The 26,588-nt window shown below is 41.5% G+C and overlaps 1 protein-coding gene across 1 annotated transcript in view; it reads left to right on the top strand.

The window, feature by feature from the left end:
* GUCY2F (guanylate cyclase 2F, retinal) overlaps positions 1-26,588 on the top strand; it is a gene marked incomplete at both ends in the record, with an annotated part of 137,887 nt that overhangs the window by 62,940 nt on the left and 48,359 nt on the right. The window contains 8 exon segments of the mRNA XM_081081009.1: positions 2,905-2,955; positions 2,957-3,050; positions 3,053-3,061; positions 8,874-9,023; positions 23,578-23,711; positions 23,714-23,728; positions 26,208-26,223; positions 26,226-26,372. Of these exon segments, the coding sequence (XP_080937135.1) occupies positions 2,905-2,955; positions 2,957-3,050; positions 3,053-3,061; positions 8,874-9,023; positions 23,578-23,711; positions 23,714-23,728; positions 26,208-26,223; positions 26,226-26,372 (616 nt within the window).

Below are 26,588 nucleotides of genomic sequence, written 5' to 3'. Positions count from 1 at the left end.
AAACAGGCTTTGCAAGACCAGATAATTAAGGAAGGGGCAGTGACTAGACTATAGGCCAGTGATGGCGAACCTATGAGACACGAACTCATTTTTTTGGTTGATTTTTCTTTGTTAAATGGCATTTAAATATACAAAATAAATATCAAAAATATAAATCTTTGTTTTATTATGGTTGCAAATATCAAAAAATTTCTATATGTGACACTGCAACAGAGTTAAGTTAGGGTTTTTCAAAATGCTGACAACGCCGAGCTCAAAAGGTTTGCCATCACTGCTATAGGCTAACAGGAATGTGTATTAGGGATACAGAGTCAGGCTGCTAACACCCCCCCCCCCCCCGCAAATGTCTTATTTTCCTCTCCAATAATAGAATCCAAATCTCCTAATTCCTATTTTAGTACTTTTCCACTTACCTTGTAAGCAAGGTCCCGTGAATTAAGGGAGGAACCTATAAATGACAGTACTCTCAGGCCCATGATGAATGAAACCTAAACATTAGACAACCTGGGGAAAATCTTACCCACTGCAGACTCTGTTAAGAAATATAGGGGACTGCAGATGTTTTGAGGGCATATGATATAAAGCATCCTATCTAATAATAGACAAACATGGTAATTAACCATACCTCTGACATGCTTCCCATTGGCTAATCAGGGTGATATGCAAATTAACTGCCAACCAAGATGGTGGCCGGCAGCCACGGACCTGAAGCGAACAGGAGGCTTGCTTGCTCCAGTGATGGAGGAAGCCAAGGTTCCCCGCCTGCCGCTGCCGGCCTCTGAGCTTCACTCTAAGAAACAATGTTGCAATTATAGAAGCTAAACAAACCCCAGAAACCTGTTTTCATCCAGCCAGGCCTCAGAGCTGGAGCTGCAACAGCGTTTCAATTATAGAAGCCAAACAAACCCAGATCCCTGCTTTCAGCAGCCGAGGTCTCAGAGCTGGAGCCAAGACTCAGAGCTAAAGCTGGCTCTCAGTTCCAGTGACAGCCATAGAAGGTAAATAAATCCCAGAATAAAAAAGAAAAAGAAAAAAAGGAGAGGTTGGGAGCTTCAGTCATCCGCTAGCCTGAAAACAGCCCTCAGCCCCTCACCCAGACTGGCCAGGCACCCCAGTGGGGCCCCCCACCCCGAAGGGGGTGTGACCAGCTGCAAACAGCCATCATCCCCTCATCCAGGCTGGCCAGGCACCCAAGCGGGACCCCCACCATGATCCGGGACACCCTTCAGGGCAAACCAGCCAGCCCCTACCCGTGCACCAAGCCTCTATCCTATATAGTAAAAGGGTAATATGCAAACTGACCCTAGCAGCAGAAGGACTGGGAATGACTGGTCACTATGACACACACTGACCACCAGGGGGCAGACGCTCAATGCAGGAGCTGCCCCCTGGTGGTCAGGGCGCTCTCACATGGGAGGAGCTCTGCTCAGCCACAAGCCAGGCTGATGGCTGCCAGTACAGCGGTGGTGGTGGGAGCCTCTCCTGCCTCCTCAGCAGCGCTAAGGATGTCTGACTGCAGTTTAGGCCTGCTCCCCGCTGGCAAGTGGACATCCCCTGAGGGCTGCCGGGCTGCCAGAGTGATGTCTGATTGCCATCTCAGGCCCAATCCCCCGGGGAGCGGGCCTAAGCCAGCAGGTGGTCATCCCCTGAGGAGTCCCAAACTGCGAGAGGGCCCAGGCCGGGCTGAGGGACCCTCCCCTCCCCAATGAGTGCACAAATTTTTGTCCACCAGGCCTCTAGTACAAATATAAAAGGGGTGTCAGGCTACAAAATAGAGCCAGATACTTAAAAAGGCTAGGCATAAAGAGTTCTGAAATGATTACATTAGTAGAATATGGATATATTTATATGTGAATGATTAAATCCATCTGAGAGTTCTGGTAGATCACATTTGAGTGTTATAAAGTTGCCAAGCAAGCTGCAAAGATCAGGAGTATTCAGCTTTCTTCTTTTTTATTGCCTATTTTACATTACAAAAATAATGTATTAAATTAAATTTAAAAATCCAATGATAAGAAAATATATTTATTCATTCTTTTTCATATCCTCCTCCAAAGTTAGCCACTGTTAACAATTTGGTGATTAGCCTTGGAATTAATGTCATGTGTATTGGTATACATTACAGATTTTGTTTGTTTTTTAAAATATATACTGTCATATAGTTCTGCAACTTACTATTTTTTACTTACTCTACAGCTTACAGATGTTTCCCTGTTGACACATATAAATATACCTGATTATTTTTGAATTGCTGCAGAACATTCTGTAGTTTGGATATACCACAATTTGAACAGTTCCTTCTTGATAGGTATTTATTGTATTTCCAATTATGCAATATTATAAAGCAGAGCTGCAATGAGAATTCTTGTATATGTCTTCTTGTACAGATGAGCAAGCATTTCTTTGGAGAAGAAGTAGAATCTATAAGTCAGTCTCTCTCTCTCTCTCTCTCTCTCTCTCTCTCTCTCTCTCTCTCTCTCTCCTCTCTTTCTGTAGCTATGGCCAATTTGCCCATCCAAATTGATGTACCAATTTTCATTCCTGCCAGTAGTAGATGAGAGTTGCACTATACCTTTGTGGGGGGGGGGGGGGGCAGAATCTTCAAATTCTTGGCAATTATATATATATGAATCCATCCTATGTTTGAAATGGCAGTAAATCCTCCAATAACACACAATTCTTGATACACTCAAGATATGATTCCTTATCAAAGCATACAATTTTAGAGTTAAAAGGGACCAGGAAACAATTCTTGTTGTCAGAGTTTGCTTTGCCTGGATATAAGAAAAAAAACGGCTGAATTCTGGATCATAATAACTCATGCCATTTATCTCAGAAAGTAGCTCTATAAGCGAAAAATAGTTAAATAAGTTGCTAGATAAATCCTGTTTGTATCATCTTCAGGGCATGAAGTACTTATACCATAGAGAGTTTGCTCATGGGAGGCTGAAATCTCAGGAACTATGTGGTAGATGGGCATTTTGTACTAAAAGTGACAGATTATGGCTTTAATGACATTTTGGAAACGCTAAGACTCTCCCAAGAGAAACCTCTGCTGAAGGTAAGCTATGTATTTTACCTTTCTGATGTTTATAAGGTAGCTCCAAAGTTCAAATGAGTATATGCACTGAATTAAAGCTTCAGGCTGATTCAACTCCTCACTTTTGCTGAAAATTCAGCCTCATTTCCAAGCCAAAGGAGTTGAATGAATTCTGTAGGCTGTAATCTTAGCAAAGCCTAACCTTAAGAACAAAGCCTGTGCAATAATGTTGAGTTCCTGCTGTGGCAGGATTAGGCTGTATTGTTTGGAGACCCCAGGAGTCCCTGGAGGGAAGTACTGAGCACTGGGCACACAGTAGGTGCTCAAAAATACTTGTCAGATTGAATGGAAGGTAATTTGGTAGCTGGACCCCTACAAAGCACATTCTGAAATGGGATGTCACTAGAGCCTACTCTCACTGTCTCTGTCAGAGAGATAGAAGCAAGTAGGGGGCCCCTAGCAAGTTAATTCTCTATGGGTTGTGTGGGAGGACTTCAGACAGAACTATGGCATTCTAGCAAATAAGTAGGTATGGCATTAAGGTCCATTTTGTGTTTTTATCTTCTGTTAGTGCACTAGTGGTAGCACCAAACAATGTCTGTAGGGATAATCACAGATCAAATAGAAATCTGCAGTGGGGAGTGGGAATGAGTGAATGAGAACTAGGAGGAAATGAACTGATGGAAAAGAGGGAGGAAGAAAGAGAAAAAGTAAGAAGGAGAAACAATGAATCAGGTAAAATACACATAAGAAAGTTTTAACCAGTATTGCAAGGGCAAAGAAGAGAGTGACACAGAAAACACAGCCCAAAAAGACAGGAGGAGAGAGATAAAATTACAAGCATATTCTCATATTCTTTAAAGGATCTTTGGCATTATAAGTTTTAAAACTGCTGACTGTATTACATAGAAAAAATGAAGAATGAAAGACAGAGGGACACATGCGCAGATAGAGATGGACAGTCTGGTCATCAGTGGTATCATCTTTGTGCTTTACAAAACTTGTGGGTTATTAAACTTTAGGGAATCATCTAGTCCAACTCTTATTTAACAGATAAGATAACGGAGGCTCAATATTTTCTCAAATAATGCAGCTACTTAGCAGCATTTCCAGGAATTCAATTTTGGTCTTCTGCAGTCTAGCCCTTTCATCCAACTAAATTAAAACATATACTAATTTCCTCTTTCTCTACCCATCCATGCTTTGGAGGATGAAGCTCCTGGTAATCACAATAAAAATCTTGTGATATTCTCTCTTCTCTCTCCTCTCTCTCTCTCTCTCTCTCTCTCTCTCTCTCTCTCTCTTCTCTCTCTCTCTCTCTCTCTCTCTCTCTCTCTCTCTCTCTCTCTCTCTCTCTCTCTCTCTCTCTCTCTCTCCTCCCTATTCTTATTGCAGACTAAGTCCTATGGTTATTTGGCTGATTCCAGTTTGAAAGCTCGGAGTGGTTTCCTGGTCTTAGAGCTAACATGTTGGGACAGCAGCTGCAGAGTGACAAGTACTTAGCTTCCTGTCAAAATTAGTTACCCACAAAAGATAAAACACAATGCCAAGCTTTCCAGAATTCCATTTAATTCACAGGTTGACAACTTTCAAACTGAAGAAACTCTGGTCTCAGAGTGAGGAAAGGATAGTTGCTGTGTGTGTGTGTGTGTGTTTGTGTGTGTGTGTGTGTGTGTGTGTGTACTGTGTCTGTCTTTTTCTCTACCTCTTGCTCTTTCTGTTTCATTTCACTCTCCAAATTGCTACGGCAGTGTGGATGCTCAATCCATTCTTCACACACTGCAGCCAGGAGTTTTCTAAACTGCAAATCTGATCATGTCACAGCTGTGCCAAAATTCATTCAATGGCTTCCCATGGTTTAGGATAAAGTTCAAATTCTTTTACATGGCTTATGAGCCTTGCATGGTCTGGGCCTTGCAAACCTCTTTCCATCTCTATGCTCCAGCAGTGCTGAACTCCTTCCAGTTGTTTATTTACACCAGGCCCTCTCTTACTTACAGATCTTAACACACACTGTGCACATTGCTTAGGATAGTCTTCCCTTCCCACTCTTAGATATACTTATCTGATTCTGGCTAAATTCTATGCCTTCTTTAGGGCTCAGCATAAATACCACTTATTCAAGAGGGTTCCCATGATTCCTTATGCTGGGCTAAGTTCTCTTAATGATTCTTAGGGCTTTGAACTTTGTTGTAATACTATATCTTTTTTTTGTATTATGTGTTTAATTAGCTGTCCTCTTTCCCTATTTAAACTATAAGCTCCATGAAGGCAAGAAACAGGTTTGCTTCCCTCAGAACCTTTCTCAACCAGACAGGATAAATGCTTGCTGCATCAATAAATGGATGAAGTAACTTGCTGCTCCCTGCCGTAGATGACAGGGCTAATTATCTTATAATTAAAAAGCTCTTAGAGGTCATCTGGCTCAATTTCCATCTTATAGTTGGAGAAACTGAGGTTCAGAAAGGTGAGCTAAGTAGTGACCAAGCTGAGATTTTAAACTCAGGTCTCTTTATTTCCATATCTATGCTATTTTTGTACTTTACCACACTGACTATTGAAAGGTGATTTTATCACCATAGCAAGGCTCAGAGTTAGTATTGCTTCCAGCAGATAAAAAAACAAGGTAAGGTAATTTTTCTAGTTTTCTTGAGAGTTTAAGTATGGCATGTAGTGCTCTTACTTGGCTCTGGAGTAGGGATGGGGAAATGGGGGTGGTTTGTAAGTGTATTTATTACTGTCTACTCTCAATTATATAAGTATAGTGCAGATAAAGCCGCATTTTAGCCATTAACAACATACATGTAAGTGCTCTCTGAAAATACTATCTGGTAATGATTGTATTTAATAATCCAGCTTTTACCACAGAGTTCTGTCCTCCTTTCGCTTTTTGTGCTTTTAAATTTGCACAGAGAGAGGATGCCAGGAAGAAGCAGTTACACTCCATTTTCTCTGCTCCCAAATATTCCTCCTGCCCTCCTGCTCAAAAGCATACGCCTGAAATCCCACAGGCATAAATATATTCTTTGTTTGAAGTATAATTTGATCTTTTCAGTTTTATTTGTAAATATCAGTCCACTTAGGTAAGGAGACATAAGGGTAAAATCACTATAGAGAGTGTATCAGAGACTTTCATGGGGGCAGGGGAGAGGGAAAAAAGACTGGGGATACCTAAAAAAGAAAGAGAAAAGATGAGTATATGATTGATGGTAAGGTGAGAATTCCCTGTTCTACCATTTTGATCAGGATTGGCTCAAAATAAGAATTTCCAGGGTGAGTTTCTCTTTCTGGGGTTTCACTAACAAACCAAAATAATCTCAGACCTTTCACTCTTCCTGCTTCATAGAAGCTTGTCCCCTGGACTCCCTTCCCAATACCCCAAATTTAACAAGATGAAAAGTAAGCCACCACTTTCCCCTGCACCCTCAGTGAACATTACTTCAGCATCTCTATCTGGCCATCAACCTGTTGTTTACTACAACTTTCACCCCTTCTCAGAGCACATAGACCTTATCCTCAGCCCTATCACTTCCTTCCCCATTGTAGCCTTCCTATGTATCTGGTTTCCGTCCTGCTGCTGCCACCCGCACCCCTATTAAGGCCCCTTTCACCTCGACTCTGGCTCTTCCAATAACAACTTCCAAGCTAGTCTCCTGGACTCCAGCCTCTCTGGTTCTTCAATCCAGCTTGTGCATTTTGCCAGATACATCTTCCTGCACACAGTTTTCATCAAATTCTTCTCCAGCTCCTGTACCCCTACTGCCTTTTGTATTCATTCCAAATGCCTTCATTTGGCTCTCAGGGCCTCTCACCTTCTGCCCTCATTCTTCCACATACCCTTCCTCTCCCACTTCATCAACCCCATTTTTCACTTATCATTATTTCTTAACAGAGTTGCTCATTTTAGCCAAGCTAATCTGCTTACCACCACCCCCATCCACAATTTGCTCCTTTCTACTTCTTATTCTTTTGCATGTACTGTTCTTTTGCCCTGCAAAGCCTTTACCCTCTCAGCTCTAGGAAACTGCACCTCAACAAGTTCCTTTAAGGTTTAACTTTTCCAGGAAGCCTTTCTGGATTAGGTTGATCAGTTCAGTTTTATATTTGTTTGCACTTTAAGAAATTGTCAATATTTAACCATTGTGACCTATGGAAACAGCAATTTCATATGATTCAATGTAAAAGACTCCCGCCAACTTTTGACTATTCTATTTATATTGTTAATGTGTATTTCTTCACATTTCTTCAGCATCTCTATCTGGTCATCAACCTGTTGTTTACTACAACTTTCATGTATTGCTTAAGGGGTTCTCCCCAAAAAATTTCTGAGTATCTAGCTGCCGTAACACTCTGAAAGCAGAAATAGTATATTTTTTACCTTGATGGGGCCTGAAATGATGCAGAGCACACTATGGGTGGTCAAATTTGGCTTTTAATGGATTCATTTTCTTGTACTATATAGTGGGCCTCATCACTATCTCTCTTGAATTGCAGTTAGGGGTACACATGTCTGTCTTATCCACTGGTCTGTGAACTGTGCAAGGGCAAATGCAAGGCCTAATTTATCTTTGGCACCTTGCCTGTACCTAGCACTGTGTCTAATACATAGTAGATCCTCAATAAATATTTGCAGAACTGGGTTGAAGGATTTGCTGTACCTTTTTGCTATTCAAGGAACAGAGGAGGCCTGAGGATCCTCTAATCCTTTTAGAGAAGACCTGGAGAAACCAACCTATGAATCCCTGAGCTCCAGCACAATCAAATTACTAGACACATATAGATTTTAGCAAACAGAAAATCCATGGCAACCAGTCTGGAAATGCACTGCCTTTCCCTGGAAGCCTGCCAACTGCTACTGGCAAGCTCAAGAGAGCAAGAAAGCAAGAGCCATCCGTGTTTTCTACTTTGAGCTTCTCTGTCCATCCCCACACATGTGTTGTGTATACCGGCATGTCCTGGGGTGGGGAAAGTAGTATACTTTTTCTGTGCATAATTCCTTAGGTTCATATATTCAGACCCTGGGAAGGCACTAGCATGCCAGTTTGTCTAATCTATATATATTAGAGGCCCAGTGCATGAAATTCGCGCACTGGGGGCGGGTGGTCCCTCAGTCCAGCCTGTGCCCTTTCGCAGTCTGGGACCTCTCAGGGGATGTAGCAGTGCGCCAAGCGGCAGGTGGCCAGGGTGGAGCCCGAATCAGGGCCGGGTGTCGCACCACTCGCACTCATCCTGGCTCACTGCACCTGCTGCCACAGTGCTGTAGCGCTGCCTCAGACTCAAGAGAGGCTCCTGCAGTGGCAGCTGCGCTCACCACCTGTGAGCCTGGCTTCTAGCTGAGTGGCACTCCCCCTGTGGGAGTGCACTGACCACCAGGGGGCAGCTCCTGTGTTGAGCGCCTGCCCCCTGGTGGTCAGTGCACATCATAGTAATCAGTCATTCTGGTCATTCCACTGTAATTGTCCCTTAGGCTTTTATTATATAGATAAAAGACTAATATGCAAAGTGTCCCCTCGGGAGTTCGACTGGGAGACTGGGAGTTTGATCACTCACTATGATGTGTGTTGACCACCAGGGGGCGATGTGGAACAAAGGAAGATCCTGGCCAGCACCTGACAGCCAGCAGCCAGGAAAGGGAGGCCCCAGCCGGCAGCTGGAAGGCCCTGATTGGCCCTTATCATTGGCCAGGCCTAGGGATCCTACCTGTGCACGGATTTTGTGCACCAGGCCTCTAGTAACAATATAAAGCAGTCAATGAAATAGCACACTTGGAGCCCTGGAGGACATACTGTCAGTTAATCCACCCTACATTTATTACACAATACTTTCTTTTTAGAATTGTTGTGGACAGCCCCAGAACTGCTGAGAACCCCCAGGGGAAGCAAGTTAGGTTCTTTTTCAGTAGATCTCTATAGCTTTGCCATCATCATGCATGAAGTGATGGTCCGGGGAACCCCATTCTGCATGATGGACCTGCCTGCTGAAGGTAAGCAAGAGGTGAGAAAAGCACACCAGGGCTCACCATGACCCAGATTATCAGGCCAACCCACAGACCAGGTCGAGGAACCCCACCTCTCAAAGGAATCGTGCTCACTCTGCAGACGCCCGCTGAGCCACAGCAGCACCCCAGGTGTGGCAGCTGGGGAGGGACTTTGGGAGGTTGGCTCCAGGGCATGTCCAGCCTGTCTAGCCCAGTCCGGCCCTGCCAGCCACCTTCTAATTAATTTCCTTTCAATGTACACAAATCCGTGCACTGGGTCACTAGTGGTAATATAAGTTACTAACATTAAGGGAAGCTGAGTGAAGGCCATATAGGCAATTGTATTATTTTTCACAACTTTTCTGGAAGTCTAAATTTATTTCAAAATAAAGGAATTTAAAAATGCAAACAAAACAAAACAAAAATTCCCAAATAGTCAGTTATCCTTTGCCCTACTTAGAGTCCAATATCATTTGTCTACTCAAAGCTCCCCAACTATTCTCCATCACTTGTTAAATGAAACATATGTTTCTCACATGACATACTAGTATAATGCTTTTCACAGTCTGGCTCCTAACCACTTCTCTAGGCTTATCTTCACTCTCCACACTCCACCTAAACCCCATGACTGGCAGTGCCCTGAAAGCCTTGTGGTCTCTCCCACCTCTGTGTATTCACACAGGCTGTTCATAGTACCTGGAATGACCTCACCTTTTCCCCACTTTGCCTCATCCAAATTGTGTCACCTCCTCTTGGAAAGCTTTTCTGAACTCTTCAGTGTGAGTCAGGTGCCCCCCTTTTGTTTACCTGCATGTTTGTCTGCTAGAGCACTTATATTGTTGGTCATTGTTTATTTTCTTAATTGGACTGTGAGCTCCTCAAGGGCGTGAATCATGCTTGACCTAAGTAGAGAAGTGACCCATTCAATTTGATAGTGTTCTGAGAAAGGAACAAAGACTCCCTCTGCTAGAGAGTGGATGGGGTAGTTGTATCCCAAGGAGTTGATTTACATAAACTCTATTGCACTGAGAGAGTAGGGTGAGAGTAGGGTGCTGTGATGGAGAAAACATTACTGGTATAAGCAAACCTGGGTTATTAGAGCAGAAGGTATGATGACACAAGAAGCTAAGAAGTCAGAGGCAACAACTGAAATTCTTTCATGGGGTAAGGGGACATTTATTATGGCCTGAAGCATCACTGTTGTGTGTTATAGCCAATGGGAAGAGCATACAGGTAGGGCAAGTAAGGTTTGGTTCATGATGAGGATGTTAGGGTTGGGGTTGTGGATAGCAGACTAAGGATAAGAAATGAGCTAAAAATAGAGGGTTTGGATTTTATCTTGTGGGTTATAAGAAGTATTAATGGGTTTTAGGCAAGAAAGTGACATGGCCAAATTCATGTTTTAGGAATGGTTTGGAGAAGGCTAGGCTGGAAGCAGAGACCAATATGAAACTAGTGCAGGTTGCTAGGGGGCAGCGAAGGCTAACCATTTTCTCCTACTTCTAGGGAGTTATTTCCCTTTGTAAAAACATCAGTTGGACTGATACAGACCTCTGGTCACTAATGGCTGTTGTGTCTGAATTGAGAGTTTAAAACTCCCAGTTGAGGTTTGAGTCATTTGCAAGAAGGACAATGTTATAGACTGAGATTACCTAGGATCAAATTTGAATTCTGTTCACTTATTATCCATGTTACTTTGAGTAAGTTACTCTCTGTGTGCCTCAGTTTTCCCTTTTTATTTATTTATTTATTTATTTATTTTCATCACTATTTTATTTAATTTTATGAGAACTCTAGCATCTACCAAGGAACATTTAAAGCAGATAGGAAGACATCCACATAAGATAAGCAGGGGAATCACTGAGCTGGTAAGAGAGAACATAGCCTAGCTGTAGTTCCTTTTTTTTTTTTAATTTATTGCTTAAAGTATTACAAAGGGTATTACATATGTGTCCATTTTATCCCCCCGCCCTAGACAGTCCCCTAGCCTCCCCTATCCCCCAATGTCTTATGTCCACTGGTTATGCTTATATGCATGCATACAAGTCCTTTAGTTGATCTCTTACCCCCCTACCTCCTGCCCCCCAACCCTCCCCGGCCTTCCCGCTGCAGTTTGACAATCTGTTTGAGGCAGCTCTGCCTCTGTATCTATTATTGTTCAAAAGTTTATAATGGTCTCTATTATCCATGAATGAGTGAGATCATGTGGTATTTTTCCTTCATTGACTGGCTTCTTTCACTTAGCATAATGCTCTCCAGTTCCATCCATGACGTTGCAAATGGTAAGAGTTCCTTCCTTTTTAGAGCAGCATAGTATTCCATCGTGTAGATGTACCACAGTTTTCTAATCCATTCATCTACTGATGGACACTTAGGCTGCTTCCAGATCTTAGCTATGGTGAATTGTGCTGCTATGAACATAGGGGTGCATATATCCTTTCTAATTGGCGTTTCTGGTTTCTTGGGATATATTCCTAGTAGTGGGATCACTGGGTCAAATGGGAGTTCCATTTTTAGTCTTCTGAGGTAACTCCATACTGTTCTCCACAGTGGCTGCACCAGTCTGCATTCCCACCAGCAGTGCAGAAGGGTTCCTTTTTCTCCACATCCTCTCCAACACTTGTTGTTTGTTGATTTGTTGATGATAGCCATTCTGACAGGTGTGAGATGATAATGCATTGTCGTTTTGATTTGCATCTCTCGGATGATTAGTGACTTTGAGCAGGTTTTCATATGTCTTTCTGCCTTCTGTATGTCCTCTTTCGAAAAGTGTCTATCTAGGTCCGTTGCCCATTTTTTGATTGGATTGTTTATCTTCCTTTTGTTAAGTTTCATGAGATCCCTGTAAATGTTGGAAATTAAACCCTTATCGGTGGTATCATTGGTAAATATGTTCTCCCATGTAGTGGGTCTTCTTGTTGTTTTTTTGATGGTTTCCTTTGCTGTGGAAAAGCTTTTTATTTTGATGTAGTCCCATTTGTTTATTTTCTCTTTAGTTTCCATTGCCGTAGGAGCATTATCAGAGAAGAAATTTCTTCGGCATATGTTTGCGATTTTGCTGCCTGTGGATTCCTCTAGTATTTTTATGGTTTCCCGTCTTACGTTTAAGTCTTTTATCCATTTTGAGTTTATTTTTGTGTATGGTGTGAGTTGGTGAACTAGTTTCATCCTTTTGCATGTATCTGTCCAATTTTCCCAACACCATTTATTGAAAAGACTGTCTTGACTCCATTGTATGCTCTTGCCTCCTTTGTCGAATATTAATTGGGCATAGTGGTTTGGGTCGATTTCTGGGGTCTCTATTCTATTCCATTGATCTATATGTCTGTTCTTGTGCCAGTACCAAGCTGTTTTAAGAACAGTGGCTTTGTAATACAGTTTGATATCTTGTATTGAGATCCCACCTACTTTGTTCTTTCTCAGGATTGCTGCAGCTATTCGGGGTCTTTTTTTATTCCAGATGAATTTTTGGAACGTTCATTCTAGATTTGTGAAATATGCCATTGGTAATTTAATGGGGATTGCATTGAATCTATAAATTGCTTTGGGTAGTATGGACATTTTGATGATGTTGATTCTACCAATCCATGAACACGGTATATTCTTCCATCTGTTTATGTCTTCCTCTATCTCTTTTTTCAGTGTCCTGTAGTTTTCAGCATATAAGTGTTTTACCTCCTTAGTTAAGTTTATTCCTAGGTATTTTAATTTTTTTGGTGCAATGGTAAATGTGATTGCTTCTGTAGTTTCACTTTCTGTAAGTTCACTATTGGTGTAAAGAAATGCCATGGATTTCTTAGCATTAATTTTGTATCCTGCTACATTGCCGAATTCATTTATTAAGTCTAATAATTTTTTGATGGAGTCTTTAGGGTTCTGTATGTACAGTATCATGTCATCTGCAAATAAGGACAGTTTTACTTCTTCTTTTCCAATCTGGATGCCTTTTATTTCTTCTTCGTGTCTGATCGCAATGGCTAGTACTTCCAGTACTATGTTGAACAGGAGTGGTGAGAGGGGGCATCCCTGTCTTGTTCCTGTTTTTAGGGGGAATGGTTTTAGTTTTTGCCCATTGATTATGATGTTGGCTGTGGGTTTGTCATATATGGCTTTTATTATGTTGGGGTATGATCCCTCAATTCCTATCTTGCTGAGAGTTTTTATCAAGAAAGGGTGTTAGATTTTGTCAAATGCTTTTTCCGCATCAATTGATATGACTATGTGGTTTTTTTCTCTCAATTTGTTTATGTGATGTATCACGTTTGTTGATTTGCGGATATTGTACCATCCTTGCATCCCTAGGATAAATCCTACTTGGTCATGGTGTATGATCTTTTTGATGTACTGCTGGATCTGATTTGCTAGGATTTTGTTGAGGATTTTGGCATCTATGTTCATGAGGGATATTGGCCTATAATTCTCTTTCATTGTATTGTCTTTATCTGGTTTTGGGATTAGGGTGATGTTGGCTTCATAGAATGAGCTGGGAAGTGTTCCTTCCTCTTGGATCTTTCGAGATAGTCTGAGGAGGATAGGTTTTAGGTCTTCCTTGAATGTTTGGTAAAACTCCCCTGTGAAGCCATCTGGCCCCGGGCTTTTGTTTGCTGAAAGCTTTTTGATTACTGCTTTGATTTCCTCCATAGTTATTGGCCTATTGAGATTTTTAGATTCTTCCTGGTTAAGTTTTGGAAGGTTGTATTTATCTAGGAATATGTCCATTTCCTCCAGGTTGTCTAGTGTGTTGGAGTAGAGTTGTTCATAGTATTTTCTAACAATCCTTTGTATTTCTATGGGGTCTGTTGTTATTTCTCCTCTTTCATTTCTGATTTTGTTTATTTGGGTCCTCTCTCTTTGTTTCTTGGTGAGCCTGGCTAGAGGTGTATCAATCTTGTTTATCCTTTCAAAGAACCAGCTCTTGGTTTTGTTGATCTTTTGTATTGTTTTTTTGTTCTCTATGTCGTTTATCTCCGCTCTGATCTTTGTTATTTCCTTCCTTCTGCTTACAGTGGGCTTTTTTTGTTGCTCTCTTTCTAATTCCTCGAGTTGTAGAGTTAGGTCATTCATTCTCATTGTTTCTTGTTTCTTGCAGTAGGCTTGTAGAGCTATGAACTTCCCTCTCAAGACTGCTTTTGCTGTGTCCCATAGGTTTTGGATTGTTATGTTTTCATTGTCATTTGTTGCCATGATGTTTTTTATTTCTTCTTTGATCTCACTGGTGACCCAGTCGTTGTTTAATAGCATGCTATTTAGTCTCCATGTGTTTGATTTTTTTGGATTGTTTTTGTTGTAGTTATTTTCCAGTTTTATGCCTTTGTGGTCTGAGAAGATACTTGATATGATTTCAATTTTCTTGAATTTGAAAAGACTTTGTCTGTGACCCAATATATGGTCTATCTTTGAAGATGACAAATGTGCACCTGAGGAGAATGTATATTCTGTGGCTTTGGGGTGAAATGTTCTGAAGATGTCAATTAATTCCATCTGATCTAGTGAGTCATTTAGGATTGATGTTTCTTTGCTGAGTTTCTGTTTAGAGGATTTGTCCAGTGGCGATAATGGGGTGTTAAGGTCCCCTACTATGATTGTATTGCTGTCAATCTCTCCCTTGATCTTCTCCAGAAGATTTCTTACGTATTTGGGTGCTCCTATATTGGGTGCATATATATTTACCAGAGTTATTTCATCTTGTTGGACTGCTCCCTTTAGTATTATGAAGTGGCCTTCTTGATCTCTTTTTATGTCCTTCACTTTGAGATCTAATTTGTCAGATATAAGTATTGCTACCCCGGCTTTTTTTCACTTCCATTGGCCTGAAAAACCTTTTTCCATCCCTTCACCATCCGTCTGTGTGCGTCTTTTTTTCTGAGGTGGGTTTCCTGTAGACAGCAGATATATGGGTCATGTTTTCTTATCCACTCATTTACCCTATGCCTTTTGACTGGGGAATTTAATCCATTTACATTTAAAGTTATTATTGATAGAAACTTGTTAGTCGCCATTTTCGTTCTTTACCGGTGCGTTCCTTCTTTGTTTCCTGTTTTTTCTATTCACAGCAGACCCTTTAGCATTTCTTGCATTGCTGGTTTGGTTGTAATAAACTCCCGTAGACCATTTTTGTCTGTGAAGCTCCTGATTTGACCCTCAATTTTGATTGATAGCCTCGCTGGGTATAGTATTCTTGGATTCAGACCCTTCCTTTGCATGACTTTGTATATTTCATTCCATTCCCTTCTTGCCTGATGTGTTTCTGTTGAGAAATCGGTCGCTAGTCTGATGGGGGATCCTTTGTAGGTAACTTTCTGTCTCTCTCTGGCTGCTTTTAAGATTCTTGCTTTGTCGTTGGTGTTTGCCAATTTAATTATTATGTGCCTTGGTGTCGGTCTTTTCGGGTTCATTTTGTTTGGGACTCTGTGAGCTTCTTGGATTTGTGTGAGTTTTTTCCTCCCTATATCAGGGAAATTTTCTGTTACTACTTTTTCAAACAGGTTTTCTATTCCTTGCTCAGTTTCCTCTCCTTCTGGCACCCCTATTATTCGGATGTTGTTTCGTTTAGCATTGTCCCAGAGTTCTCTTAGGCTCTCCTCCTGCTTTTTAATTTTTTTTTCTAGAAGCTGTTCTGTTTGGGTATTTTTTTCTGCGCCCCACAGAGTCCGCAGCCGTTGGGACCAGCGTGACCCGTGAGTGGGGAAGGGGCCCCACAGGGCTGCTGGCAGAAGGGAACGCGAAAAATGAGCCCATAGCTGGACTGGATGTAAAGGAGCAGCCTTGGACTTTGCCAATCTGCTGGCTGCTTGGTGCCAGGGGCGAGTGGGCGCGCGGAGACTGCGCGCGGAGACTGTGCGCAGACCTGGAAGGTGGAGGCTTGCAAATTCGCACAACTATCAGGCTCTTGTTACAGTCCCCCTTAGATCCGTGCATTTGATTATTAAACCCAGTGCATGGGATTCCCCAGTTGGGGTCATTCGCAGAGCCTGTAGGGGAAAGTTCTTTTTGGGGAGCCTGGGAAACAGCGGACAGTGGCAAGGAACCAGCTCTGGGCAGTGGTCTTTCCCGAATCAGTTCCAAATACCATAGAGGAAAAACAAAACAAAACAAAACCCTACTGATAGAGAGGACTTAGAGCCTTGGAGGTAAATCCAGACACACTGCCACCCAGAGGCAGAGCCACGAACTGTCTCTTTTGTGATCACAAATAAAGGCAGTCTGGTAAAAAAATACAACCTGCCTTAAAGTCAGGTCTGTGGTTTACTGCACGGAGGGTCAGTGTATCGCAGGGAAGGTCAACACTCCCCTGAATGCCTGGCAGGACTGAGGCGTGCCAAAAAGAAGAGTGGAAGATCTGAAGCACCTTCACTTCCGAATATTTTTATATATATATTTTTTTTAATTCTTTTTTCACCATTTCATTAAGAACCTATTTTATTTATTTTTTATTTTTTATTTTTTTCATCACCTGATTTTACCTTTTTAATTACTACATTTTTTAACCAGTATTATTGCTATCCTTTTACCATTTTTTCAAGTGTCATTTTATTTTTTATTATTTTTTTTATTTTTCTTTATTTTATTTTGGGATTAGTGTTCTACACTCTATTTTCATCGTTCCTTTAGCATCATTTCTCTCTATCTCACATTTACCCTTAAGCCAAAACTCTCTTCCTCACTTTTCCCCTTTTGTTGTCCTGTTTCTCTTACCCTATTCCTGCTTTGGATTTTACCTATTCCTACTTTCTACCCACTGTCTAAATTTCACCCTACTTATATATCTAATTTCCAATCCCTCGCTCTCCCCATACAAATAGCCTCTTCCCCACCTCTATTTCATTCTCTTACTTTTTTTTTTTTTGTCTTTGTGTTTTTTTCTTCTCTCCCTTTTCCCAATCTCATTTCGGCACTCCTTTTTGTTTTTTATTTTTCTCTTTAATCTTTTTCTCTTTTTTCTTCTTTATCCCCTAATTCTCTTCGCTCAGGGGGTCACCTTTATTTGGGGTTATTAATATCGTGAATGCATTTAGTTCGTTGCCTTGTACATTGTGCCTTGTTGTGTTGTATTTTGTGCCTTTGAATCAGCGCAGCAGAGAGAGAACTACATAACCAAACACCTTGAGAAGAGAAATCATGGTGAAACAAAGAACCAACCCAAATATGAAAGAAAAATAGGCATCATCAGAAAAGGAAGTAAACGAAATGGAGGCAATGGAGGCAAGCAACCTGTCAGAGAAAGAATTCAGAGTAATGGCCATGAGGTGGATGAAAAGAATGGAAGACCAATTCAACAATATGTGTAGGAACCAAGAGGAAATGAAGAAGAACCAAGAGGAAATGAAGAGAAACCAAGAAGAAATGAAAAACGACATCACTGCCATAAAGAACTCAATAGAAAGCATCAACAGTAGACTAGAAGAAGCAGAGGACCGCATCAGCGAGCTAGAAGACAAGGTAGAAAAAAATAGTATGGACATTTTAATGATGTTGATTCTACCAATCCATGAACACGGTATGTTCTTCCATCTGTTTATGTCTTCCTCTATATCTTTTTTCAACGTCCTGTAGTTTTCTGAGTAGAGGTCTTTTACCTCTTTAGTTAAGTTTATTCCTAGGTAGCTTAATTTTTTTGGTGCGATGGTAAACGGGATTGTTTTTATAATCTCTCTTTCTGAAAGTTCACTATTGGTGTATAGAAATGCCTCGGATTTCTTGGGGTTAATTTTGTATCCTGCTACATTGCCAAATTCATGTATTAAGTCTAGTAGCTTTTTCATTGAGTCTCTAGGGTTTTGTATGTATAATATCATGTCGTCTGCAAAGAAGGACAGTTTTACTTCCTCTTTTCCAATTTGGATGCCTTTCATTTCTTCTTCTTGCCGCATTGCAATGGCTAACACTTCCAGTACTATGTTGAACAGGAGTGGTGAGAGGGGGCATCCCTGTCTTGTTCCTGTTCTTAGGGCAAATGGTGTTAGTTTTTGTCCATTGAGTATGATGTTGGCTGTGGGCCTGTCATATATGGCTTTTATTATGTTGAGGTATGATCCTTCTACTCCCACCTTGCTGAGAGCTTTTATCAAAAATGGGTGTTGAATTTTGTCAAATGCTTTTTCTGCATCAATTGATATGACCATGTGGTTTTTTTCTTTCAGTTTGTTTATGTGATGTATCACGTTTATTGATTTGTGGATATTGTACCATCCTTGCATCCCTGGGATAAATCCTACTTGGTCATGGTGTATGATCTTTCTGATGTACTGCTGGATCCGATTTGCTAAGATTTTGTTGAGGATTTTGGCATCTATGTTCATGAGGGATATTGGCCTGTAATTCTCTTTCATTGTGTTGTCTTTACCTGGTTTTGGTATTAGGGTGATGCTGGCTTCATAGAATGAGCTTGGAAGTGTTCCTTCCTCTTGGATTTTTTGTAGTAGTCTGAGGAGGATAGGTTTTAGTTCTTCCTTGAATGTTTGGTAAAACTCCCCTGTGAAGCCGTCTGGTCCTGGGCTTTTGTTTGCTGGAAGCTTTTTGATGACTGCTTCAATTTCTTCCATAGTTATTGGCCTGTTGAGATTTTTAGATTCTTCCTGATTGAGTTTTGGAATGTTGTATTTTTCTAGGAATTTGTCCATTTCCTCCAGGTTGTCTAGTTTGTTTGAGTAGAGATGTCTATAGTATTTTTTAACAATCATTTGTATTTCTGTGGGGTCTGTTGTTATTTCACCTCTATCGTTTCTGATTTTGTTTATTTGGGTCCTCTCTCTTTGCTTCTTGGTGAGTCTGGCTAGAGGTTTGTCAATCTTGTTTATCCTTTCAAAGAACCAGCTCTTGGTTTCATTGATTTTCTGTATTGTTTTTTTGTCTCTATGTCATTTATTTCTGCTCTAATCTTCATTATCTCCTTCCTTCTGCTCACTCTGGGGTTTTCTTGTTGCTCTCTTTCTAATTCTTTGAGTTGTAGAGTTAGCTGATTTACTACCATTTTTTCTTGTTTGTTGAGATAGGCCTGTGGAGCTATAAACTTCCCTCTCAGGACTACTTTCATTGTGTCCCATAGGTTTTGGATTGTTGTGTTTTCATTGTCATTAGTTTCCAGGATGTTTCGAATTTTTTCTTTGATTTCATTGGTAACCCAATCAATATTTAATAGCATGCTATTCAGCTTCCAGGTGTTTGAGTATTTTGGTTTGTTTTTATTGTAGTTTATTTCTAATATTATGCCATCGTGGTCTGCGAAGACGCTTTTTATGATTTCAATCTTCTTGAATTTGGGGATACTTTGCTTGTGACCCAATATATGGTCTATTTTTGAATATGTCTTATGAGCATTTGAGTAGAATGTATATTCCCTGGCTTTGGGGTGAAGTGTTCTGAAGATGTCTATTAAGTCCATCTGATCTAGTGAGTCATTTAGGATTGCTGTATCTTTGCTGATTGTTTGTCTAGAGGGCTTATCCAGTGTTGTCAGTGGTGTATTAAAGTCCCCTACTATGATTGTATTGTTGTCGATCTCTCCTTTGATATCTTCCAGGAGTTTTTTTATGAATTTGGGTGCTCCTGCATTGGGTGCATATATGTTTACCAGAGTTATATCTTCTTGTTGTATTGATCCCTTTAGTATTATGAAGTGGCCTTCCTTATCTCTTGTTATGGCCTTCACTTTGAGGTCTATTTTGTCCGATATAAGTATTGCTACCCCAGCTTTCTTTTCCTTTCCATTTGCCTGAAAGATATTTTTCCATCCTTTCACTTTCAGTCTGTGTGAGTCCCTTCTAATGAGGTGGGTTTCTTTTAGACAGCAGATATATGGGTAATGTTTTTTTATCCATTCAGCCACTCGATGTCTTTTGTTTGGAGCATTTAGTTCGTTTACGTTTAAAGTTATTATTTAAAGGTACTTGTTTGTAGCCATTTCTGTTTTTGTGTGGCTGTTTTCTTCCTGAGCTTTTTATTTCTTATTTTTATACCAGTCCCTTTAGCATTCCTTGCATTGCTGGCTTGGTGGTGATAAACTCCCTTAGCCTTTTTTTGTCTGTGAAGCTTCTTATTTCCCCTTCAAGTTTGAATGATAGCCTTGCTGGATAGAGTAGTCTTGGATTCAGTCCTTTGCTTTGCATCACTTTGTAAATTTCTGTCCATTCTTTTCTGGCCTGATGTGTTTCTGTTGAGAAATCATTTGACAATCTAATGGGAGATCCCTTGTATGTAACTTTCCGTCTCTCTCTTGCAGCCTGTAAGATTCTCTATTTGTCCTGAACATTTGCCATGGTAATTATGATGTGTCTTGGTGTGGGTGTTTTCGGGTTCACCTTGTTTGGGACTCTCTGGGCTTGTGTGACTTTTTTCTTCCCCACCTCAGGGAAGTTTTCTGATATTATTTCTTCTAATAGGTTTTCTAATCCTTGTTCATCCTTCTGTTGTTCTGGTACCCCTATTATTCGTATGTTGTTTCGTTTCATGTTGTCCCAAAGCTCCCTTAGGCTCTCCTCCTGTCCTTTAATTTTTTTCTCCAATTGCAGTACATTTTGGGTGTGTTTTGCTTCCTTGTCTTCTAATTCACTAATTCGATCCTCCGCTTCTCCTAGTCTACTGTTGATACTTTCAATGGAGTTTTTCATTGCAGCTATATCACTCTTCATTTCTTCTTGGGTCTTACTTAAGTTGTTGATTTTTTCATCTGTTCCTTCTAGCTTCTTCCATATGTTATCGATTTTTTCATCTGTTTCTTCTTGCTTCTTGAAGAGGTTGTCGATTTTTTCCTCCATCCGGTTTATGCACTCTAGGACCCTTATTCTGAATTCTTTTTCTGTCATGTTGCATGCCTCTGTATTACTTAGCTGCTTTTCTGGAGAGTCCTCCTTCTCTTTCCTTTGGGGTTTTCTTTGTCTACCCATGTTTGATCTCACTGACATATCTAGACGTTGAGTCATTCAGTGGTGCTCCCTTGGTGGCAGTGACTCCTTGGTCTGTGGTTGCTCTTCGGGCGGTTGCGGTAGCAGCTGCTCTTCAGTTGGCAGCAGCTCCTCTGGTGGGTGCTGTTCACAGCTGTGGTGGCTCTTCTGGCTGGTGGGGTGAGGTTTCACGTACAGCTGCTGTTCCTCAGCAGAGGGTGTTGGTGCTCAGGAGGTTGCTGTTACTTGGATCTGCTGCGTTGATTTAAAGGCACAAAATACAACACAACAAGGCACCACGTACCAGGCACTATACACAAATATATTCACGATATTAATAACCCCAAATAAAGGTGACCACCTGAATTAAGAGAATTAGGGGACAAGGAAGAAGGAAGAGAAAAAGATAAAAGAGAAAAAAGAAAAGAAATGTAGGGACTAAAAAAAGGAGTGCAAAAATGAAATTGGGAAAAAGGAGGGGGGAAAATAAAAGCGATAAAAGAAAAGAAAAGAGAAAAAAAAAGAGTGAAAAGAGAGAATGAAGTGGAAGAGGGGAAGAGAGTTTTTTATATGAGGAGAATACTCCTTTCGAACAGCCATTAATCCCAACAAATTCCAGCAACAGCTCCCTGGAGATGAATGCAAACTAGAATCAACCAATAATATAACGATGAAAATAGAACGGAGAACACTAATCCCAAAATAAAATAAAGAGAAAATAAAATGGCACTTTAAAGAAAAATGGTAAAATGGTAGCAGTAATAATACTGGTTAAAAATAAGAAGGTAGTAATTAAAAGGGTAAAATCAGGTGATGGAAAAAAAGAAGAAAAAAAAAGAAGAAAAGAAACAAAAAAGAAAAAAAAATGGTTTCTTAGTTAAAAGGTGAAAAAAGAAAAAAAAAATTGCAGTAGTGAAGGTCCTTTGGTTCTTCTGTTCTTCAGTGTGGCTCGCCTTAAACCTGCCAGCTATTCAGGAGAGTGTTGAGTTTCCCTGCAATACACTGTTCCTCTGTGTTGTAAACCACAGTCCTTATTTTAAAGCAATCCGCATTTGTTTCCCAGACTGCCTTATTTTGTGTTTAGCAAAGAGTCAGTTTGTGGGTCAGCCTCTGGGTGGCAGTGTTCTGGGGTTGGCCTCTGAGGCTATAGGGCCTCTCTGTCCAGTGGAGGTTCACTGCCCAGAGCTGGCTGCGTAATAGTTAGTTACTGGCGCTGTGTTGTTGCTGGGATTGAAAATCCCTCTATAGGCCTGACCCTGTTAACTCCCAGGGACTGATCAGGTTATTTTAATCCTTGATCTCATACAGGGTGGAATCTGGGTGTGGCTGTGCTCCTTGCCTGGGGGCTGGGGGGAGGGGTCTCACTCTCTGGATAGAATGGCTGCCCCAGCCCTGGGCTCAGGGGTGTCTCAGCACTCAATTCGCTGCCACCTCTCCCGGCCCCCCTTCTCTCCTCAGTCTCTCCCCAGATTCCACTCCTCCGCACACTCTCCCTCTCTTCAGCACAGGTGAGTGTCTGTATCCGAAATGTCCCATGAACAGGATTCAGTAAAAACAAACAAACAAATGCCGGCCGCGGAAACGGGAAAGGCTTGGTTTCTGTAAGCTTCTTCTCTTACCGGGACTGCATGGTCTGGTCAGCTCTTCAGGCTGCCCCCTTTAGGCTCAGTCCTCTGTGATCACAGAACCCAGCTCTCAATTCCCTCCGCGGCGCCAGGAATTCCGCGGTTCTCCTTTCCCCTGTCAGGGGCTGTGCCTGTCCCAAGGGACGCGGCTGTCTGCCACGCGGTCTCCCTCTGACTCTCTGGGCTCAGAGGTCTGGCAAACTTTCCTGCCCAAATCCCTGGGGTTTTTTTTACCTTTCCAGGGGACTTCTGCTCTTCCCGGCTGCAAAGTGTCTCACCAGCTGAGCAATTTCGCCAATTCGGGGTGGATGTTACTAGTTTCAGCTGCTCACTCCATTTGCTCCGGGACATGACCTGGGACGCGTCTGCCTATACCGCTGCCTTCTTGCTCCTCCCAGTTTTCCCTTTTTAGAAATGAAGAGTTCCTACTTCATCTGTCTGTAATGAGAAGCAAGTGAAACAATGCATGCAAAGTACTTACTCAGGCCATAGTCTGATAAATGTTCCTCCAAAATGGAGCTCAAGGACAAACAGCCAGGAGGATACCAATGAGGTTCTGAACTATCTACTGGATTTTTAAATCACCTTTCTCTAGGAGCCTGTCAGGGCCCATAACCTGGACCTGAGTTGGTCTTAGGCCTTATGGGGGTGAGGTGGTAATTGTGTCTTCTATGGGGATTAGAAAACTTAGATAATTTGTGGATGAGTGAAGGGAGTCAGATAATTGGAGTTATAGTTTTATAATTGGCATCTGGTAAGCCTCATCTAAAACCTAGCAGAAGCAGAATAAAGCTGTGCCTAAATGATACAAGTAGTTCAATTGATTAATTTTTTACCCCATCCCCAACTGACCATTTTTTTACCTTCAATTGATGTAATATTTGCTCAGATACAATTTATATTCATGTCACCAAAGCAGAAAGCATGGAGATGGGCTTTCTGTGATTTCTGCTGACCAACAACTTTTTTTTTTTTTGGCTGAAACTCACTTATTTTTGCTAAGTCTTGGTGCTTTTCCCATGATTTGTACACCTTTCTCTTCTTGCTTTTGGGTAGAAATCATAGACAGACTTAAGAAGCCTCCTCCTGTGTATAGACCAGTAGCTCCTCCTGAGTGTGCCCCTCCAGAATGTCTCCAGCTGATGAAGAAGTGCTGGGCTGAGGCTGCAGAACAACGACCAACTTTTGATTAAATACATTTAATCAGGTAAGGACTCTGTGAATCTTAGCACTGCCAGCAGCCATTTTGAACCCAGCCTATCCCATAGTCACTCCTTGGATTTTTGTCCTATCGTGGAAGGAAACTCTAAAGAGAAAAAAAGGCACTTCTTTAGGCAAAGAAGCATGGAGGTGGCTACTTGGAGGCTTTTCTATGCCTGAGTATCCCAGCACATCCTCAAAGAGCATGAGCATTGATTTTTGTGCTCTTCTGTATGTGAACCTCTGTTCCAGACATTCCACAATCTGACCTAACCAACTTTTCAGTGGTGGAATTGAACCATCAAGCATTTTCGAGGCATTAGTATTAAGACTGTTTCAAGATGAGTATCATGGAATAGATGGAGATCTTCATATAGTCATGATTGCTTTGAAGATCACAGAGAATTATGATGACTATACTATTTAAGCAATGCGGGTTGTTTTGGAGGGCCAGGAAAAATATGGGTGTTTTAAAGGGTGTTCAAGATGGAAGAAAGTGCAAATGTGGAGTACAAAAGCAGAAGATTCCTTAGATTCCTAGGGAATGACTTGAGCAAGAGTACCTGTAAAGTGATAAACTCTCTCGTTAAAATATGAAATTTCTAAAAAGGCTGATTCTTTATTCAATGTGGGGAACTAAAAGGGGGAAATGAGAAAAGGACAGAGAGAGTCCTATTAAGGGATCTTATGGTTCCTATGCTGGAGCCAGCAGTTTAGCGCTTTGTTGAAACTACAGGATACTGGAACTCAGGGTGCTCTCTATGAGTGCTGTGTTAGCTTTGGTGAAGAGGCTTTTGAGCCTGGCTGGAGTACAGCACTGAGATGCTTTCTGAATGGCAGGTATCTGAGGAAGAAAAAGGAAAGTTGGATTGAAAGCCTGACAGACCCTGCATATGAACTCATCTGTGTCCCCAGTTAACAATGCATCATTAGCCTAGCTGGCTTTCTTGAAGACACTCAAACAGGTGTTTAATAGTATGTAAAAGACAAAAAAAAAAAAAAAACAACACCCATGAAGGTCATATTACTAAAAATTTCCCATAAATCAAGAGAAAGAGCATTTGCCCTTGTGTTGATGCTAGATATGTTATTTCAGAAGACAGCAGAGAAGCCGGTGATAGAAGGAGTTGTACATCATGGTACCTTCAAAAAAGACATTGCTGGAGCTGCCCTCATTGAAATGCTTCAGTGGGCGTTTAGACTGTCTGAAAGACAAGGGTAGCCTCCCAACTCCCTATAGCTAATAAAACTTAAATGGAAAGAGGACTGTGAGGCTCCCTGGATTAGGCAATAGGGGGAGCCCAAAGCATCTGATCTGGCTACTGAGATTATCAGCAGGACTTTGGTGGACTGTACATGTGGACCAGGCTCAGAAGAAAACTACTAGTGTTGGCCTTGGCATACTGAGTATCGGATGTGTGGCCCAGCCATATAGGAGGGTTCATTGGGACAGATTCCTAGATGTCTGCCCAGCAAAACTTTTTGTTGTGAACACAGCCTTGTGCATGCTAAATACCACAGCAAGGAGGGACTACCTCATCATGATTCCAATGCTATGCCAGGCTGCCCATTTCTGTAGATGGAAAGGGTCCTAGGAAGGCATATTGAAAATTTGTAGTATGCAATCACTTCTAAAGGATCAGGGCATAGAATGGGACAAGACCAGTTGAATTTCTACATTGCCCTGACTAACATGAAGGCCAGGTGATAGGGAACAAAATTCTTCCTGGATTCTATGGGAAAAAAATAGGGTTAGATCTTACCATGTAGATCTTGGGTCATATTTAAGAGGTCAAGAAACCTTCCACTTCCCAAGAATTGGCAATACAGCAGCATTAGAAGATAAGGATAATTTAGTAGGTTGGTGATCCAGAAGGGTAAAACAGCACTCCCTGCTCTCTTTCCCCTTATACCACTCACAACTGGACTGGGCTCAAGAACAAATCCTGTTGCCTTAGAAGTGGCTACTATTCATGTGTTTGTATCTCAGAGCTGAAGGGTCCTGCCCAGAACACTTTTGCTCAGACTTGAAAGAAACAGAATGGTAGGGGAACTACTACTCAAAGAAAATGAGCCCAGCCCTGACCGGTTTGGCTCAGTGGATAGAGCATCAGCTTGTAGACTCAAGGGTCCCAGGTTCGATTCCGGTCAAGGGCATGTACCTTGGTTGCGGGCACATCCCCAGTGGGGAGTGTGCAGGAGGCAGCTGATCGATGTTTCTCTCTCATCGATGTATCTAACTCTCTATCCCTCTCCCTTCCTCTCTGTAAAAAATCAATAAAATATATTAAAAAAAAGAATTAAAATGAGCCCTGTGAATGGACCAGGGTGACAATGAGGGTGAGTGGTGACTTTTGCTACTTTTACCTGGGTTTACCTCCCTAACCTGGCATTTTAAAAGAAGGGGTTTTTTATAAGGGGTCCTGTTCCATTATCACTGAGTTTGGGAAGTAATAATTCCCTGGCTCCTCCAGTTTTACTTCCAGTTTAAAACTTTCAATAAAGAGAAAAAACCAATATCATTGATTCTGTACTTTGGATGTTGGAACTATATTCTAGCAACTTGGAAGAGCTGATCCAGGAATGGACTGAAGAGCTGGAAATTGAAAAACAGAAAACAGAAAAACTTCACACAGATGCTACCACCATATGTGTGAACCCCCGAGGAGTGTGAATCCTGTAACTATGTGTTCTATTAAAAATAGAAAAAAACCCATCAACTAACTTCTCTCTCTCTCTCTCTCTCTCTCTCTCTCTCTCTCTCTCTCTCTCTCTCTCTTTCTCTTTCTCTCTCTCTCTCTTTCTCCTGCACCCTCTCCACTCCCAGTAGGTTTGAGTCACACCTTCAAATCAAAGAAGAATTGGAA

This window comes from Myotis nattereri (assembly GCF_964212035.1).
Source record: "Myotis nattereri genome assembly, chromosome: X".
Lineage (NCBI taxonomy): Eukaryota > Metazoa > Chordata > Mammalia > Chiroptera > Vespertilionidae > Myotis > Myotis nattereri.
Note: the sequence above shows the minus strand (reverse complement) of the source record. Positions and strands in the feature narration are given on the sequence as shown.